The sequence below is a fragment of the Rosa rugosa genome, chromosome 1 (assembly GCF_958449725.1).
Source record: "Rosa rugosa chromosome 1, drRosRugo1.1, whole genome shotgun sequence".
Lineage (NCBI taxonomy): Eukaryota > Viridiplantae > Streptophyta > Magnoliopsida > Rosales > Rosaceae > Rosa > Rosa rugosa.
The window spans coordinates 9594519-9611208 of NC_084820.1; the positions used below are offsets into that span (position 1 = coordinate 9594519).

Consider the following 16690-nt stretch of genomic DNA (forward strand, 5'->3'; position numbering starts at 1 on the left):
GACAGTCCAAGCTAAGCCTTCACGGGCTCAAGGTCCACCTCCTGGCTTCACTGCACCACATTCAGGACTTCGTCCCATGACTCAGGCTCCTTCATCAGTCACTACTAGAATTATGCCCTCAGACATCGGCAAAAAACCGATGAGAAAAACATTTCCGACCGATGTCTTAGTGGGTGATGAGAAAGGTCCGGAAAATCCAGACATCGGTTTTTAGCCGATGTCTAGTATCAATATACACATCGGTTATACATAATAAATCGATGTAAATACGTTTAAATGATAACAAATTTGTATGTTTAACTATTGTTAAACCATCATCTTATTGCCTTTAATGCTTAAAGAAATATATATCATACAACACAACTATGCATTTTAACATCGTTATTCATTTAAAAACGATGACTGATACTGTTTCACACATCGGTTTTCTAGTCTTTATCGATGACAATGCTTATACTGGACATCGATCTCTATCTAAAACATGATGTGCACTAGTTTGTGGCACATCGATTCTAACATAATAATTCAATCTCCTATGGTTAATGGGACATCAATTTTCATTTTGAGACTGATGTATTTGTCTCAATGGACATCGGTTTTTATAGTTATAACTGATTTAAACTTTATGTATAGACATCACTAGCTAACTCATTTCTGAACAGTGTAAGGATGATCATAATTTAGAGGGAAGATATACTTCATACTTGAACCAAAATCAACCACTACATAATGGAACAATTACTTGCTCAGAACTGAAACTGAGAGCATAGATTGTATACATAAAAATATGGTGTACATCTTACAATTGAGCTAGTAGAGAGAGACCTCATGGATTGCAGCTCCAAAAACTATCACCTTTGTCAACATCCAACATTCCAGCAGGCAACTCCAATATAATCCTTCCCACAGGCATGCATGAATTTTAACATGATTTGAACAGTGTAATATAATCATTTCTGCCTTAGGAAATAATGCACGGCAAGGACCACACCAAGTGCCTTAGAATTCTACAATAACTAATCTTGACCTAAAGCACTCAATAGCATTCTCGAGTAGAATGTATGTCGATCATATTTGGAACACTTCTTTCCCACCATTTTGGCTGGTCTGTTTCAGCAACAGCGGCCTGTACCTGATCAAATACACATGCAAATTTCAATTCAACTTTTCTGTTTCATGATTGCCAAACAGCAAAACGGGAACCAAAAAAATAAATAAACAGATCATCTCATGAAAGACTATTTAAAATGCTTCATACGGTTTAGTCACCCTAATCTTGATCAAATTTCAAATCCTACTTCCTAAATTGTTGCAGTGGTCCCAAACTGTTACAGATAGAGGTTGAAACTACCTAAAAAGAACAGGTTGCCTTCAAGAACTATTGTATCAACAAGAGCAACAATGATGCTACTGCAGCAAAGAGATAGCCACTATTCAGATTTGAGAGGATGAAAAACAAAGTCCAAAATGCCGTGTGGAAATCTAAATATACCAAGATCTAAGAGATAAACAAGCAAAGCAGCATTTCTTACTTGAAAAGAAGCATCGATCGATGCTTAAACTTGCCTGTATAAGATCTCCATGGTTAACCACTAAGGCACCCGGTACATAGGGTACGTCAATCCAGTTGTTCTGATGAAGGACTTGAAGACCACCAATATTATCTTGCAGAAGGACTTGAAGACCACCAATATTATCTTGCTTGTGCCTATTGTTAATTCTGGTTGTGGACGAGCAGGATAGTAATGGCCTAAAACCAGAAGCCCCTCACTGCAATCTATATCATTCAAGTGAGTTAGTTTTAGCCCAAGAGCCTCTGACAACAACTCAAACAATAGCTTCCCCAACTTCATTACTTGCTTCGAGTATTCAACAAGGATTTCTCTGCAAATTGGAAACCCAGAAAAGCATATGAGGCAGTCATATATACCATCTTGTTTTTCCTAAAACAATAGTATATAATATGTGTGTAGGGTATACACACGCTTATTACTATTACATGTCTGCAATTATATTTTTCTAATGACCAATTCCTTTTGGTATATCGAATTGTAAATGGCTTGAAACTTGTTAAATAGAAGGTTTCTTTATGCAGAATGGTAATTTCTTCAATACAACCTATTGCTAGGGACAAGGTTTTTGCAATTCAAGCCAACCGACTAGCTAGCCTATAGTAAAGTTGCTCACTCATTCATAGAAGAAACCAAGAGATTCTCTCTCTTATTCGAAATATGATTCTTCATGTCCATGGCATTCTACCCTAAAACCCCTCCGATATCAGATAAGCAACTGAGCCAGTTCTGACACAGGCTAAGTACTAGCAAAGACTAGCTTGTTATGTGACTCTGCCTACCCATCTGTATAAATCTGCTTACAAGTTCTTATCTTACGGGTCTGTTGTCCAACACACCTACCCTTAAGCTGGTCAATGTATTAACTTCCCTCTGGTAACAAGTGGAAATGTCAAAACATAATCATACCGTCTAATTCACAATGGAATCTGAATTAAATAAACACTCATAAAACATACCAATTATAGCAAAAACATAAAAGAGTTCAACACTCTTCATGTACCTGTATACTTCTGGCAGGTCTTCTGTCTTAGGAGGAGTAGGAGCCATATAACACAAAAAACTATCCCTCCAATTAGTTGCCGGTGCACTATACAGATCAAAATTGCTGTTGTAGACGAATGGACTACTGGAGTGATCACGAGTATAAAACTGTTTCTTCACTTCAGTATCCTGCTCATGAAACCCACGTACCCCGTCCTTCATCTCCTCCAGCACATCAAAAGGTATTCCATGATTGGAAATTTGAAAGAATCCCCAAGTCTCTGATGCTTCTCCAACAGCTGCAACAATCTCCTTTCGTTTAGTTGGATCGAAGAGGCCTTCGATCTAGGTCTATGACCGGAATGCTAAACTGGACTTCTTCTGAACCAGAGGTATTGTCAATGAAGCATTCTTTAGGTGGATCCGTGGATGATAAAAAATTCGAGGAATTTCAGTTATGCCAGCATCTACAAGGCCTTTAACACCTTCCTTTGTATCATCAAAAGCTTTTAGTTCAGGTTTTCTGTCATCAGGCCACGGAGTACATGTATCACACTAGCAAAAGATTTATGACACCAGTAAAAAATCCAAATACCCACAGCCCCTCGAAACTAGTAATAATCTGCTAAACTCACCATCATCATATCATACATGTTCTCAACCTAAATAGCAATTGGATAAACATCCATACACAAAAATCTAAAAACAAAAGCAATGTATCGAATTGTATCTAACCTGCATCTTAATTTTTGATTGCAAAGCTTAGAATACCAGCACTACACCGCAAAGCCCAAAAGCCTGAACAGGTTCTGATTGTTCTGCATGAACAAAATAAAGAGTAAAAATCACAAGCAAATGAATCTCTGATATTGAACTAGTTCAAAGCTGAGCTGAAAGTTGAAATGAAGAATAATCATATTGAGAATTTCGATTGAAAATTCTATATCACCTCAAACATCCAAACCTTTAGCAACAGAATTGATATAAATCAAACTTTTCATCTCCGAAAATTTGATAGCGGATGTTCAATTGAAACTCTGAATTGAAGATAGGAATCGTACCTTTTCCGGTGAGGGTTGAGAGAGAGAGAGAGTAGCTTGGTCCGAATCGAACATAGATTGTGGGAGCAGATCTGAATTTCTATCTTCAACTAACAATATTCGATCTAAACCTTCAATCTTAAATTCGAACCATCCAGCACCAACATTTAAATCACCAAGAAACACCACAAATCGAGAATCAAATTAGGGTTTGGATGGTACACACAAATGAAAGGAAGGAAGGCGAAGAACATGAGAAGGCCAGGGCTGCCCTTGAGGAGATCGTTGAGCGGAGAGTAGAGAACAGTGAAGAAGGAGATGGCGGTGGTGAGGAGGAGCTGATTCTCGCCTATGCTGAGGCCGGGGTACAAGACCTCGCCGAGTCTCGCCGGACTCGATGTCGACCTCTTCGGGCTTGCCGGGGTACAAGGAGAAGTAGCCGGCTATGGCGCCGACGAGAGGGAGGAGGGGGGTCAGGTCGGCTTGGGTCGGAGAATGGAGTCGGGGACTTGGAGCAGGTCAGGTTGGAGAAGGAGGTCGGGGACTCGACGCAGGTTAGCTTGGATAACGATGAGGTCGACAAGGTGAATGGGCTGCTGAAGTCAAATTGTGAGAGTTGTTATTAGCTAGGGTTCGAATGTTTTAGAGAAAGCGGAATAAAGTGGGAGGGGAATGAAATAATTGGTCCCGCGCTTCTCAAACTTTAAAACTTAGTCCCTCCGCGTTTTTTAAAATTTTTCGAATGAAACTTTTCTCATCGTTTAATTTGGTGACTGATGTCTATAATAACAATAGAAATCGGTTTTTCACAAACTGATGTTAACATGTTTTTTAACATCAGGTGCAATCCTGACCGATTTAATAGTGGCGATGTCTAATGACATTATTCTAGTAGTGAGTAGCCAATTCTGGGTTGGTATGTCAGCATTGCAATCTACCTGGACATATCAAGGAAACTTGCTATAAGCTAGTTGGGTATCCAGCTGGATATTTCAGCAAGCCTAAGCCAACAGGACCTCGAGGGAAAGGACATGCAGTTGTCCATCTAGTTCAGAATTCGGAGTACCTTGGTATTGCAGGGCAAGATCATACCACAGGCAGAGTTGACAATCCTTCAGTATCAATGGTTGGTAGAGGTACTGGTAAGATTGGTATTGCTTTAAAAGTTTCAAACTTTGTAGGTTCAGATACTTGGATTATTGATTCTGGTGCTTCTGATCATATGACCTATGATAGGAAATACTTTATTAGTTTATCCACTCCTAGTGTGTCACATGTTATAAATGCTAATGGTGAGTCCTTCCCTGTCCTAGGCGTTGAGTCCATAAGAGTCACACCCACCTTAGTTTTACATGATGTTTTATATGTGCCTGACTTGTCTCATCATCTAATCTCGGTTCCCCAGCTCAATACTCAATCCATGTGCTCTGTAACATTCTTTCCTATGTATGTTCTTTTTCAGGATCTTCTGACTAGGGAGGTAATCGGCAGGGGGTATCTGAGGGGAAGACTGTTTCATCTGGACCAAGCATATGCTGGGGAGAAGCCAAGAAAGACTGCATCAGTCGCTTTGACTTTGAATTCTAGAGAATTGAATGAAGTGTGGTTATGGCATAGACGCTTAGGGCATCCTTCTTTCAGTGTAATGCGTAAAACTATGCCCTTTTTATTTGTTGGCATTAATGAGTCTTCCTTACATTGTGAAACTTGTGTTTTGGCAAAAAGTCATCGAGTCAGTTACCCATTGAGTCTTTCTAATAAAAGTTCCATTCCTTTTGAAATTATTCACTCTGATGTGTGGGGACCTTCCAAAGAACCCACTCTTTCTGGAATGCGTTATTTTGTTCTATTTATTGACGATTGTACTCGATTGTCATGGGTTGCATTGCTTAAGTCTAAGGATGCTGTATTCCCTGCATTTCAAGCATTTCAAAAAATGATTCAAACACAATTTAATGGCCTTATCAAGGTTTTTCGTTCTGATAATGGGGGGGGGGGGAGTTTGTCAATAGTGTTTTCCAGGAGCACTTCCAAGAACAAGGCATAATTCATCAAACTACTTGTCCCCATACACCAGAGCAAAATGGTGTGTCAGAGCGTAAAAACCGTCATCTCTTAGACATAGCCCGAGCATTATTATTTGGTGCCCATATGCCCAAGTATCTATGGGGTGAAGCGGTCCAAACTGCATCCCACCTCATTAATCGTCTTCCTTCCAGTGTCCTTCAGGGGAGTATTCCCTTCGAAGTCTTGTCAACCCATGTCTCTATTCCTTCCTTCCATAACCTACCTGCCAGAGTCTTTGGATGTGTTGCCTTTGTCCACATACCAAAAAATCAGAGGTCAAAGTTGGATGCCCGGGCTCTGAAGTGTGTCTTTGTAGGCTATGGTTCTCATCAGAAAGGATATAAGTGTTATCACCCACCTACACGGAAGTTCTACATCACCATGGACGTGTCTTTCTATGAAGACATGTGCTATTTCTCCCCCACCAACAACTCTCTTCAGGGGGAGAATGAATTTTTTGAAGAGATGTATGTTGGTGGAGCATTGAAGAAGAATCAAGATGCAGAAGAAGAAAGCACTGCTGACATTCCAGAGTTGACAGGGGGAGTTGACATGTCAACTCCCCATTTTTTTGATAGGTCGACTGCTTGATTAGTTGACTGTAAGATTTCTTTGACTGACATGTCAATCCCTAGACTTGAAGTCGTTCATGACCAGTCGACAGGGGGAGTTGACATGTCAATCCCTAGACTTGAAGTCGTTAATGACCAGTCGACAGGGGGAGTTGACCTATCAGTCAAAGAAATCTTACAGTTGACTAATCAAGCAGTCGACCTATCAAAAAAAGGGGGAGTTGACATGTCAATCCCGAGACAAGAAGACATCGACGTCGACCAATCGACTTCTGAAGTTGAAGAAGATTCTATACAGGCTTCCCCCTTACCTGATACCCCACCCCCTAATGCTGAAATCTCTGGTCAAGAAGCTCCAACTCAGGTATGTCCAGTATCTTCATCTGGTAATCCAGTAGAGTCTGTCTCTTCTACATATGTGTTACCTAGTAGAACCACCAGCGGTCAACCAGCAAAAAGGTATGAACCTTCCATAACTGCTAAAGCCAAATATCCAGTAGCTAACTTTGTGTCACACCATAGGTTATCCAAACCTTATGCATCATTTGTGAATCAAATATCCACTGTATCTGTACCTAACAAAGTGCAGGAGGCTATGGGAGACCCAAAGTGGGCCAAGGCAATGGAGGAAGAAATGGAGGCATTAGAGAAGAATCACACTTGGGAACTTGTACCACTACCTCGTGGAAAAAAGCCAGTTGGATGTAGGTGGGTCTTCACTGTGAAACATAATGCAGATGGCACAATAAGCAGATATAAGGCAAGGTTGGTGGCTAAAGGATTTACTCAGACGTACGGGATTGACTATGATGAGACTTTTGCTCCAGTAGCCAAGATGAATACTGTTCGAGTGTTATTGTCACTGGCAGCAAACCTAAATTGGCCACTCCATCAGTTTGATGTTAAGAATGCTTTCCTTCATGGAGAGCTAACTGAAGAAGTTTACATGAACTTACCTCCTGGTTATATACCTGACATACAAGGTGATATTGTGTGCAGGTTGAAGAAGTCCCTTTATGGACTGAAACAGTCACCCCGTGCATGGTTTGGTAGGTTTACTCAATCCATGAGACGCTTTGGATATAAGCAGAGCAATTCTGATCACACCTTGTTCCTGAAACACCAAAAGGGGAAGGTGACTGTGCTAATCATATATGTAGATGACATGGTGATTACAGGGAATGATCTAGCAGAAATTGAAAGCCTTGAGGAGAGGTTATCATCCGAATTTGAGATGAAGAATCTAGGTGACTTAAAGTATTTCTTGGGGATAGAGGTCGCCAGGGGGAGAGATGGTATCTTCTTATGTCAGAGAAAGTATGTGCTGGACCTCTTGGCAGAAATAGGCATGTTAGATTGTTGCCCAATTGATACTCCAATTGAGCAAAACCACAAACTGGCAGAATACCCTGATCAAGTTCCAACTGACAAACCTCGGTACGAAAGGTTAGTGGGACGTCTGATTTACTTATCACATACTAGACCTGATATAGCCTATGCAGTTAGTGTTGTGAGTCAGTTTATGCACAATCCAAGTGAAAGACACATGGATGCGGTAGTGAGGATCTTGAAGTATTTGAAGTCTGCACCAGGAAAAGGTTTAATGTTCTCAAAACATCAATACCTTGATGTTAGTGGGTATACAGATGCTGATTGGGCTGGTTGTATCACAGACCGGAAGTCTACATCTGGCTACTTTACCTTTGTGGGAGGAAACCTGGTTACCTGGAGGAGCAAGAAACAGAAGGTTGTTGCAAGGTCAAGTGCTGAAGCTGAATATCGAGGTATGGCACATGGAGTGTGTGAACTCCTATGGTTACGTAATCTTCTCCGAGATTTGGGTTTTAAGCCTAAGTCAGCTATGCAGCTGTATTGTGACAACAAAGCTGCAATTGAAATCTCTCAGAATCCTGTGCAACATGATCGAACGAAGCATGTGGAAGTTGATCGACACTTCATTAAGGAAAAGTTGGACGCAAGGTTGATTACCTTTCCTTTTGTTCCTACTGAGGAACAATTAGCAGATATACTCACCAAAGCTGTTGTTCTATGACTCACTAGGCAAGTTGGGTCTTCGAGATGTTTATGCCCCAACTTGAGGGGGAGTGTTGACGTGTGAGTCATTATGTTGACATGTCAGTCATTATTAGTTGACGCGTGAGTCATCTAGAGAATAAGTGTATTCAGTAGTTTCCTTATACGAATTAGTTTCCTATACTAGATTGTACTAATGTGTAGTACAAGTATAGTACAATAGGGTTTTGTATATATATCCCTTACACAATTGTGAATAATATAGAAGAATTCTCACTCACAAATATTTTCTCAATATTTGACTTAAAGTACTACAGTAGTTTCATCGAACTTGTACCTTTTTTACAGATTAGATGTAAGATATAATCTCTGTGATGAAAGATTGTGCATTAGCACACCTTCATCGATCCTCAATTTCTTTTTGTTCAGCAGTATTGATAATGGTGGTTTGGACCATTTTCGAACCTATATAACAGTGGTGAATAGGTTGGAACCGTGACAAGACCCGCTGAAACTGATAGTGAAGTTGGGTTAGCATTTTTAGACTACTGATGGTGTTATTATGTTTGGATTAGGAACTATGATGGATTAAAAACTAAAGTCCAATGCATTTGGCTTTTTTCGTTTTCTGTTCTTCTAAAAGAACAATAAATTACAGCAAAAAACTCCTATTACAACTACAACTAAAGCAATCAAAATTAAATACTTATAAAATAGAAAGCGGGAGGTCCTTCTCCCAAGTATTGAGGTCTTAGATAGTATTTCCGAAGTTCGCCAAAGCATGCATCCTGCTGCTGCGAAGTTAGCCTTCTGGAAAATAGTTCTATGTGTAGGTATAAGGTTTACACTTGATGTGTTGGCATCCCTATACTGTTGATTTCTTTGTCTGTGGGTTATGGCTAGTGAAGGAAAATGCTTCAAAGGCACGTATGAATTTACGCTTTCCTTTAGACTTTATTTACCCCACAACAAGTGTGCAAAGGGGTTTGATCAAATAAGCCTTTAGGATACAATGAAGCCTAGCAATCCTGCTATTGTTGATCGGCGTCTTGCACTTACGAAGATCAACCAAACACTCAATTGAAAGTTACAAGAGGCTCAAGGTTTCTGGAAACTAAAACTGCAGCTTATGGCTTCCAGATTTGTTTTGTAAAGCAGGGAAGTAATGGATTGGAGGAACTGAAAGAATAAAGCAGAGAGTGTCTCAAGATATATGAAAAACAAGTTGTGTCTCTAATCTGCAGGCATCACCCCTTCAATTAATTGGGATAACCCTTCCGTAAGGGTGGCAACCTTTCATTTATGAAAGATAATGATTAAAGCATGTAATTAATATCTCAATTAGTCATCAGTAGAAGTTAACAAGTTAACAACGTTTGTTTAATTTAAACAACAGATTGGTGCTTGTGAAGCAACACAATGCTTTCACCAATATAACTGTCCAACTGCTTCCTATATCTGAGATCCTTTTTGAAATTTGAATTATGGTGATCAGTCACAATTCAATTTATCTTTTATATAATTTGAAAACTATTCTAACATATACAAAGCACTGAAGAAGCTTACAAAGTTCATCAAAAATGATCTCGGAGAATTTCAGGTAATTGCATCTCATGCATAAGCACGGGATTGCAACATCCCCGAGTCAGTCCTAGTCAACTCTACGTTTTTGGGAGTCTAATTTTGGAAAGTATCTTTTGGTTTTTAGATTTTATTTTACAAAGATATTTTTCAACTGATAAAATCGTGCTTTTGAAGTCCTAGGTGATTTAGGATTTGTTTATTTTAATTGGTTATCTTTTATTAAAAGATAGGAGTCCAATTAGGGTTAAGTCTTAATTGTTGAGAATTTATTTTCTCCTCAATATATTCAGAAAAGCAGCGTTGATTGGGTAGGGATTTTGATGCAAGAATTATTGTGTGTCTTGCTTGCTTAGAAAGAGTTCCATAGGAGTCCATGAAACACTTGTTCCGTGTCTAAGTGTTTCATTGTTCATTCATATACATGCATTGATTCTCTCGAGATCAGTAGAGAAGATTGGTGGTGCAAGTGGAGCGATATTTGCAGATCGTTCAGGTGAAGAAGAAGGTCAAGATTCAAGACAAACACCTCTCTAGTGAGTCTAGAGATTGTAGCCGCGTAGAGAGCTATAGGTGTTTGTAAAGAACCATATCCTTCATCAATAAGTTGATTGATTTTATTTGGGTTCTCAATAGTAAAATTGAGGTTTTCACTGCGTAACCAAAATTGTGCTTTCTGTGTGAATTTTTTGATTTCTGCCCAGTAAGGATTGAAACGTGCCTATCAATCCCCGAAACCCAGAAAAACGTTCCATCCAAGTATTTTCACTATGCATTTGGAATTTTCATTTGTCCTTTGCACAATGCGCTATCACCAGCTCATTAAGTATTAATTTATTAATGTAAACATTTACGCATAAAATAATGGATCATTTTCCGCTAATTCTTATGTTCTCTACAAATAATACGATCGATCATATTCGGTCGAGTCGTCATTGACTTACTGTGCAAGTAAATGGAGAGCGTGAACTGGACCGATCTTCCAAAGGAGCTCTGGCTAATCATCACTGAATGCTTCCAAAGCCGTATCGGAATTCTCCGATTCCGCAGCGTCTGCTCCTCATGGCATTCCTCTCTCCCTCCTTCCGAGCAATTTTCCCCTCCTCCTTTCCCCCTCAAGTTCTCCTCCCCCGGCGAAGACTCTCCCGGAAACCATGCTTCATTGTTCCAATCAACAATCTACCGCATGGAGTCATGCATTGACGAGGATAACTGCGGTTCTTCACCATCAAACCTTTGTTCGAAGCCATGGTTGGTGAAGTTTGAGGAGGACCCTAGTTCTGGTATAATGCGTTTACTAGATCCGGTGACTAGTTCGCCTCTCAGGTATTCTCCCAATACTTCTTTAAAGGAATTAAACTTATTGGAGTATCGGATTGTAGAGCTACACAAGTCGTATGGACTTAAATTTGGCGAGAACAATGTTACTATTAATTCTGTGCACAAATTGGTAGTCCTCCCTCGTAACAATTTGGATTTTGGTGATGTGTGTGCGGTTTTTATGATTTATAATGAAGGCAAGCTGGGTTTTATGAGATTTGGAGATGAGGAGTTGACCCATGTGGATGAGGAAAACTCCTACTATGATGATATTATTGTGTACAAGGGTCAATGCTATGTGGTTGATAAGTGGGGAACGATTTCCTCTATCAATTCAGCTCTGGAGGTGATCCAGTTTTCGCCTCTATTGTCGTGTGGATTTGGTGGGCAGAAGCATTTGGTTGAGTCTTGTGGTGATCTTTATGTGGTTGATCAGTACTATATATGAGAGGGTGAGTGTTCGTCACGGCAGGGAGGACGAGTACATTTTCGGGAAGTATCACAATTCGCGCTATGATTCTGATGCAATCGATTTTAAAGTTTACAAGCTGGATCAAGAATGGAGTAAATGGGACAATGTGAAAAACTTGGGTGATCATGTGTTTCTTCTGAGCAAAGATGGGTCTTTCTCTGTCTCCACCAGAGAGTTTGATGGAGTGAAGGGAAATTGCATCTTCTTCATTGAACGAGTGTCGCCTACTGTAAGAGCAAGGTATCACAGTCGTGTGTTCGATTTAGAGGATGGTTCGATGAGGGACTTAGCATCTTTGCCGATTTCTCGGATGGTCGAGCCACCTCCAACTTGGCTCAGCCCTGATTTGAGTTCTTCTGCATCTGAATGTGAGTGTGAAATATTAATGCCAATTCAGTAAACTTGTACTCATTAATTACAAGTTCTTCAATTTATCTTGTTATGAACAAGCTTAGCTTCTTTGATGATGTTTCAAATGATGCTTTATCTTGGTCGATGGAAATGCTCACTTGTTTATGATAGATTATATTTCTTAGATTTGAGTTTGCAGTAATTGGCAGGATCTAGATCAACAAGCTTTAGTTGATTTAAACTGATTGGTGTTCTAACAGTGTAGTATGTTCAAATGTAGGAGACTATTTGTTGCTATAAATTACTTCTCTGCTATTTAGGTAACTAAGGTGGAGGTGACTTGTTCGATAGTTAATGTTAAACATATTTTACTTGTGATAAAATTAAGGATGAAAGTATGTAATTTACCATTTAAGTATCCAACGTGGACGTGATTCCTTTGGCAAAGTCGGTGATTTACAAGTTTCAGGTAACAAAACAGTGACACCCGTCATCTTGCAAAATTTATATTTTGTAAATAAAGGAAAAGTTAACCAAAACTCTTTTTATTGTATCATAGATAACAACATTTCATCATCACTTGACATGTCGATCTACTACACACATGTTAGAGTTAAACATACTTATAGTAAAACTGAGGATGAAAGCGTGTAATTAAGAAAAGAAATGTAGAAGAAAATATAAAATTTGCCAAGTGTAAGGGATCCATCCAAGTCACTAGCTAGTGTGTGTGTCCTCCACATCCAAATAAAGAGAGCTCTTTCCTCTTTTCAGCTTCATTTTCATGTAAAGCTTTCCTTCTTCAGTTCTTCTTCTCTCAGCAAAATCAACATGCAGAGGCCCAAGCTACAATGGTGCGATCTCCCAAAGGAGCTCTGGCAGATGATCGGAAAATTCCTCGAAACCCGCGTCGACGTTCTCCGATTCCGCAGCGTCTGCTCTCTCTGGCGCTCCGCCCTCCCTCCTGATCTAGACCCAATCGACTCTCCTCCTCTCCCCCTCGGATTCCCTCACGCCGGCGAAGAGCCTCCCGCCGCCGTCTCTCAGACCACCGTCTACCGCCTGCAGTCGCTGATCGCCGGCGAAGGTTCCGATGAGTCGCTGCCGTTCTTGGTGAAGTTGGAGGAGGCTAATTGCGGCGAAATGCGTCTGCTTCATCCGATCACGAACTGGCAGCTCAGGTTATCCATCACTCCGACTATAAAAGAATTCAACTTGTTGGATTATAGGGTTGTGGAGTTGGTGAAATTGTATTCTCTGAAATATGCCTACACCAAAATTGATGTTACTTATGTGAACAAAGTGGTGGTTTTGCCTGCTGATCATTTGAGTTTGGGGGAGGATTTTGTGGTGTTTATGATTTATAGAGGAGGGAAATTGGCTGTTATGAGGTATGGGGATGAGAGTTGGATTCGTGTGGACGAAAACAACTCTCATTATGATGATCTCATTGTGTACAAGGGTCAGTGCTATGTTGTTGATAAATGGGGCACCATTTCGTGGATAAGTCAGGCATTGCAGGTGATTCAGTACTCGCCGCCGTTGTGTGGGTTTGGTGCACACAAGCATTTGGTTGAGTGTTGCGGTGGTCTTTGTGTGGTTGACAGGTATCTTGGTAGTGAGCCTCAGAGGAAGTTTAACTACATACATTGTGATGGCGAGGTGGTGGATTTTAAGGTTTATCGGCTGGATGAGGAATGGGCGACGTGGGTCAATGTGACAAACTTGGGGGATCAAGTCATTATTTTGAGCTATGATGGAGCTTTCTCGGTTTCAACCAGAGACTTTCCTGGGGTGAAGGGAAATTGCATTATGTTCACTGAACAAGACTTTGGTCCTTTACCAGCTGTAATTGGAATGCGATCCAGAAGTCGTCACCGTCGTGTGTTTGACTTGCAGGATGGTAGCATGAGCAACATCGGCTATTCTCAGTTGTTCCGGACACCCTCAAATTGGCTCACTAATTGATGTCCGGCTGTATCCTCTGAATGTAAGTTCAAATCTCTATTGTTACTTCATTATAATTCTTACTTCTAATTTAAGTTTTTATCTTGTTATTGCCCTGAGCAGCCATTAGATGTGTCAAATTAACTATGCACAGTCGGAAGGAACAACATTTTGGGGTTGTGGTTCTTGAATTTTCTGTAAATCGTAGGATTTTAATTAACAAGTTAATTGAGTAAACAAGCGTAACTGTTGTAAGTGTTCGTTAGTTATCTTAATTGGTAAACAAGCTTAGTTATTCTGAAATTAAAGTTGGGGGGTTTGCATGAAAAGTGTTGTTAACAAAAATTGGAAAAGAAAGATCAATCCTCATCACTCAAACAATCTATGAAGGCTTACTGAATGTCTAGAAAGTATATCATAGGGTCAATTTGAAGGGCCTGTATATACTCTTGTTGCATTATGATGAGGTTCATTTTACAGGACAGGGAACCACAAGAGAAATTAAAGGCCTTTCAAAACTTGAAACATTACTAACAAGACTGAGGAGGTAGATGACATAGTTTTTTAAATTTAAGAAAAGATTCTTGAAAATTCTTTGTTATTACATTTTAACAGTCATCTGGTGTATGAAAGCTGTCAAATTTTTGTTCAGGTTTTCACAATAGTATGTCTGTGGTGATGATATAGACACATTGAGATATGATGGGACATGCTACGCTAATCAGCCCCGCCCCCTGCCCTCTTTAATGCTCTGTAATATAGTGAATTTCAATTTTCAAATTTCAATAAAGAGATGATTTCTTGTGGTAATAATTATTGCTTAACGTGATTTACAGGGAAGTTGGTTACTGCTCAAGACGTTAGTTGCCTTTCTTGGAGAAGATGGAGGGTCCGATTCCCATGAAGAGTGGTCTGTAAAACTTCTACCGTAAAGTAGTGTAAAAAATTGGAGAAGATGGAGCGTCCGATTCCCATGAAGAGTGGTCTGTAAAACTTCTACCGTAAAGTAGTGTAAAAAATAGTAGTCTTGTTTATCCAGTGTTTAATGGTAGTTTTGTTAATCTTATTCCAGTTGTATAGATACAGTTCATGTAAGATATTTGATCGTAATCGAAGTTATCGTTTTATGTTAACTGCTTGATGCTCTGTTCAAATCGAATTCTCAAAATCCGTGAGAAAAGGTTGTGCTCATTATCACTTTCAGTCATATTATTTTTCTGATTGCTCTCCTTTGGATCATTTTTCAAACGTTGAAAACTCCACAGCTTATTTGTGTTAATCAGAACTATCTTTTGTTAAATTTTCGATTTCTTTTTATAATCCAGAGAAACACAAAGAAGCTGGTGATTTTACAGTAGTAACTTCTTTGGTGTCATCTAGCATAAGATTTATAAAAGAAAAAGAAAAATGCATATGAAGTACCTTTTTCAACAAACAGTTCGTCGGCAATTTGTGATCACCGGAAGAAGGAACTCTATTTGAAGACTCAACCATGGTCTCATTTGAAGAACAGAAACAGCATACAAGAGAATCTTCCTTATTAGAGAATAGTATCTTCATAATCCTCATAGGTCAAGAATTACCCCAAGGATGATATTACAAACATTCATATATAGGCCTATAATCGATGCATTTCGAGTTCGATCTGAGTCAAAACCCATTACTGCCATCCAGCTAGCTTCACATTAATCATGCCAAGGCCAAATCTTGGGGTAGGCAAAAGATATTTGCACTGTCACCGCCATCATCAAGAAAATACACCCGAGGTGAACGATTACTGCCACTGCCACCGCCATCAATGTCGAACACTCCAATGTTACTGAATATTCGTGGTTGCGAACGATACTTACATCTACGTGAGCAAGGATCGTAGAAATAAATGCAGTTCCCTTTGCAACCAGGAAAGTCTCGAGCAAGCACAGAGAAGCAGCTGTCTTCACCCACAAACAATATTCGATCATCCAAAGTTGCCATCTCGACCCATTGCTTCTCAGCTGCATTCAACTTAAAAATCTCGAATGTAACACCAAGTTCTGAAAGATGCCTACATTCTGTTGTAGTGGCCAGATATATAACTAAAAGTAGTTCTCCGAATGACTCAACCAAATACCTCTTGCGAATGCAAGCAGGAACACTTCTAGGAATCACAGGAGCACTTATCGGGGTTGCAATCATCTTAGCAGTCAGAGAAGAATCAACCACTACAGTTCTCCCATCAACGGAGACAACATAGAACTTCCCCTCATGACAAATAACATCTACATATTTGATCGAGGAGATGAGACTTTCAATTTCCTTGCACTTTGGAATTTCACCATCAACACCTAATTTGCAGTGGTACAATTTTCCTTCAACAATCATCATAAGTGCAGGACAATCAGAATTCAAGGACACTGCCACCGGAAAAGTGTAAGGAGTGTGATAAGTTCTCGACAACTCAGATACCCGAAAATCATGTAAGTTCAATTCCTTTGGTAATAATGGGTTAGCTACCGGGTTTTTTGGGAATGGGGTTTCAGAGAGAGGATGTAACATGATATGAGTTTTGTGCAGTAGAGCTTCACCTTCTGTGACCTTAACCAACCAACCCCTTGAATTTGAAGCAGGTGGTTGAGGTGCCACATGATAGACTACCCTCATCCTCAGGGTTGTTTTTTTCACAAGACGTCCTCCTCTCCTGATAACATTACCGAGATGTACTTTGATGGGTGGAGAGTTCACAGTGAGAGGAGGAATAGAGAACCGCCATGA

General features: G+C 39.9%; 2 protein-coding genes and 2 pseudogenes across 8 annotated transcripts; 2 read left to right on the forward strand and 2 right to left on the reverse strand.

Annotated features, from left to right (window-relative positions):
- Window positions 1-697: 697 nt before the first annotated feature.
- LOC133715761 (1-aminocyclopropane-1-carboxylate oxidase homolog 1-like) lies at window positions 698-4183 on the reverse strand (annotated as a pseudogene).
- A 6548-nt stretch (window positions 4184-10731) lies between these two features.
- On the forward strand, window positions 10732-12176 carry LOC133715705 (putative F-box protein At1g65770; annotated as a pseudogene).
- Window positions 11871-15077, forward strand: LOC133715735 (F-box protein At4g35733-like). 7 transcript variants are annotated; one of them, XR_009849199.1, is made up of 5 exons: window positions 11871-12009; window positions 12767-13982; window positions 14420-14486; window positions 14592-14692; window positions 14776-15077. XR_009849199.1 is itself a non-coding variant. In XM_062142391.1 (3 exons), exon 2 carries the CDS (start codon window positions 12824-12826, stop codon window positions 13958-13960), a length of 1137 nt encoding a protein of 378 aa, XP_061998375.1. In that variant the 5' UTR covers window positions 11871-12009; window positions 12767-12823; the 3' UTR covers window positions 13961-13982; window positions 14420-15077. The 7 variants fall into 7 exon arrangements, 3 of the variants coding, with proteins under 3 accessions (XP_061998375.1, XP_061998366.1, XP_061998354.1); XR_009849197.1 differs by having other exon boundaries at window positions 14592-15077; XR_009849201.1 differs by lacking the exon at window positions 14420-14486.
- A 233-nt stretch (window positions 15078-15310) lies between these two features.
- LOC133727167 (F-box protein SKIP23-like) lies at window positions 15311-16684 on the reverse strand. The gene has a single exon (XM_062154789.1). It carries the CDS (start codon window positions 16577-16579, stop codon window positions 15629-15631), a length of 951 nt encoding a protein of 316 aa, XP_062010773.1. The 5' UTR covers window positions 16580-16684; the 3' UTR covers window positions 15311-15628.
- Between the last annotated feature and the right edge of the window lie 6 nt (window positions 16685-16690).

Coding starts and splice junctions, on each gene's coding strand:
- LOC133727167 (XM_062154789.1), bottom strand. CDS start 16,579: ATGAGGGTAGTCTATCATGTGGCACCTCAACCACCTGCTTCAAATTCA.
- LOC133715735 (XM_062142391.1), top strand. CDS start 12,824: ATGCAGAGGCCCAAGCTACAATGGTGCGATCTCCCAAAGGAGCTCTGG.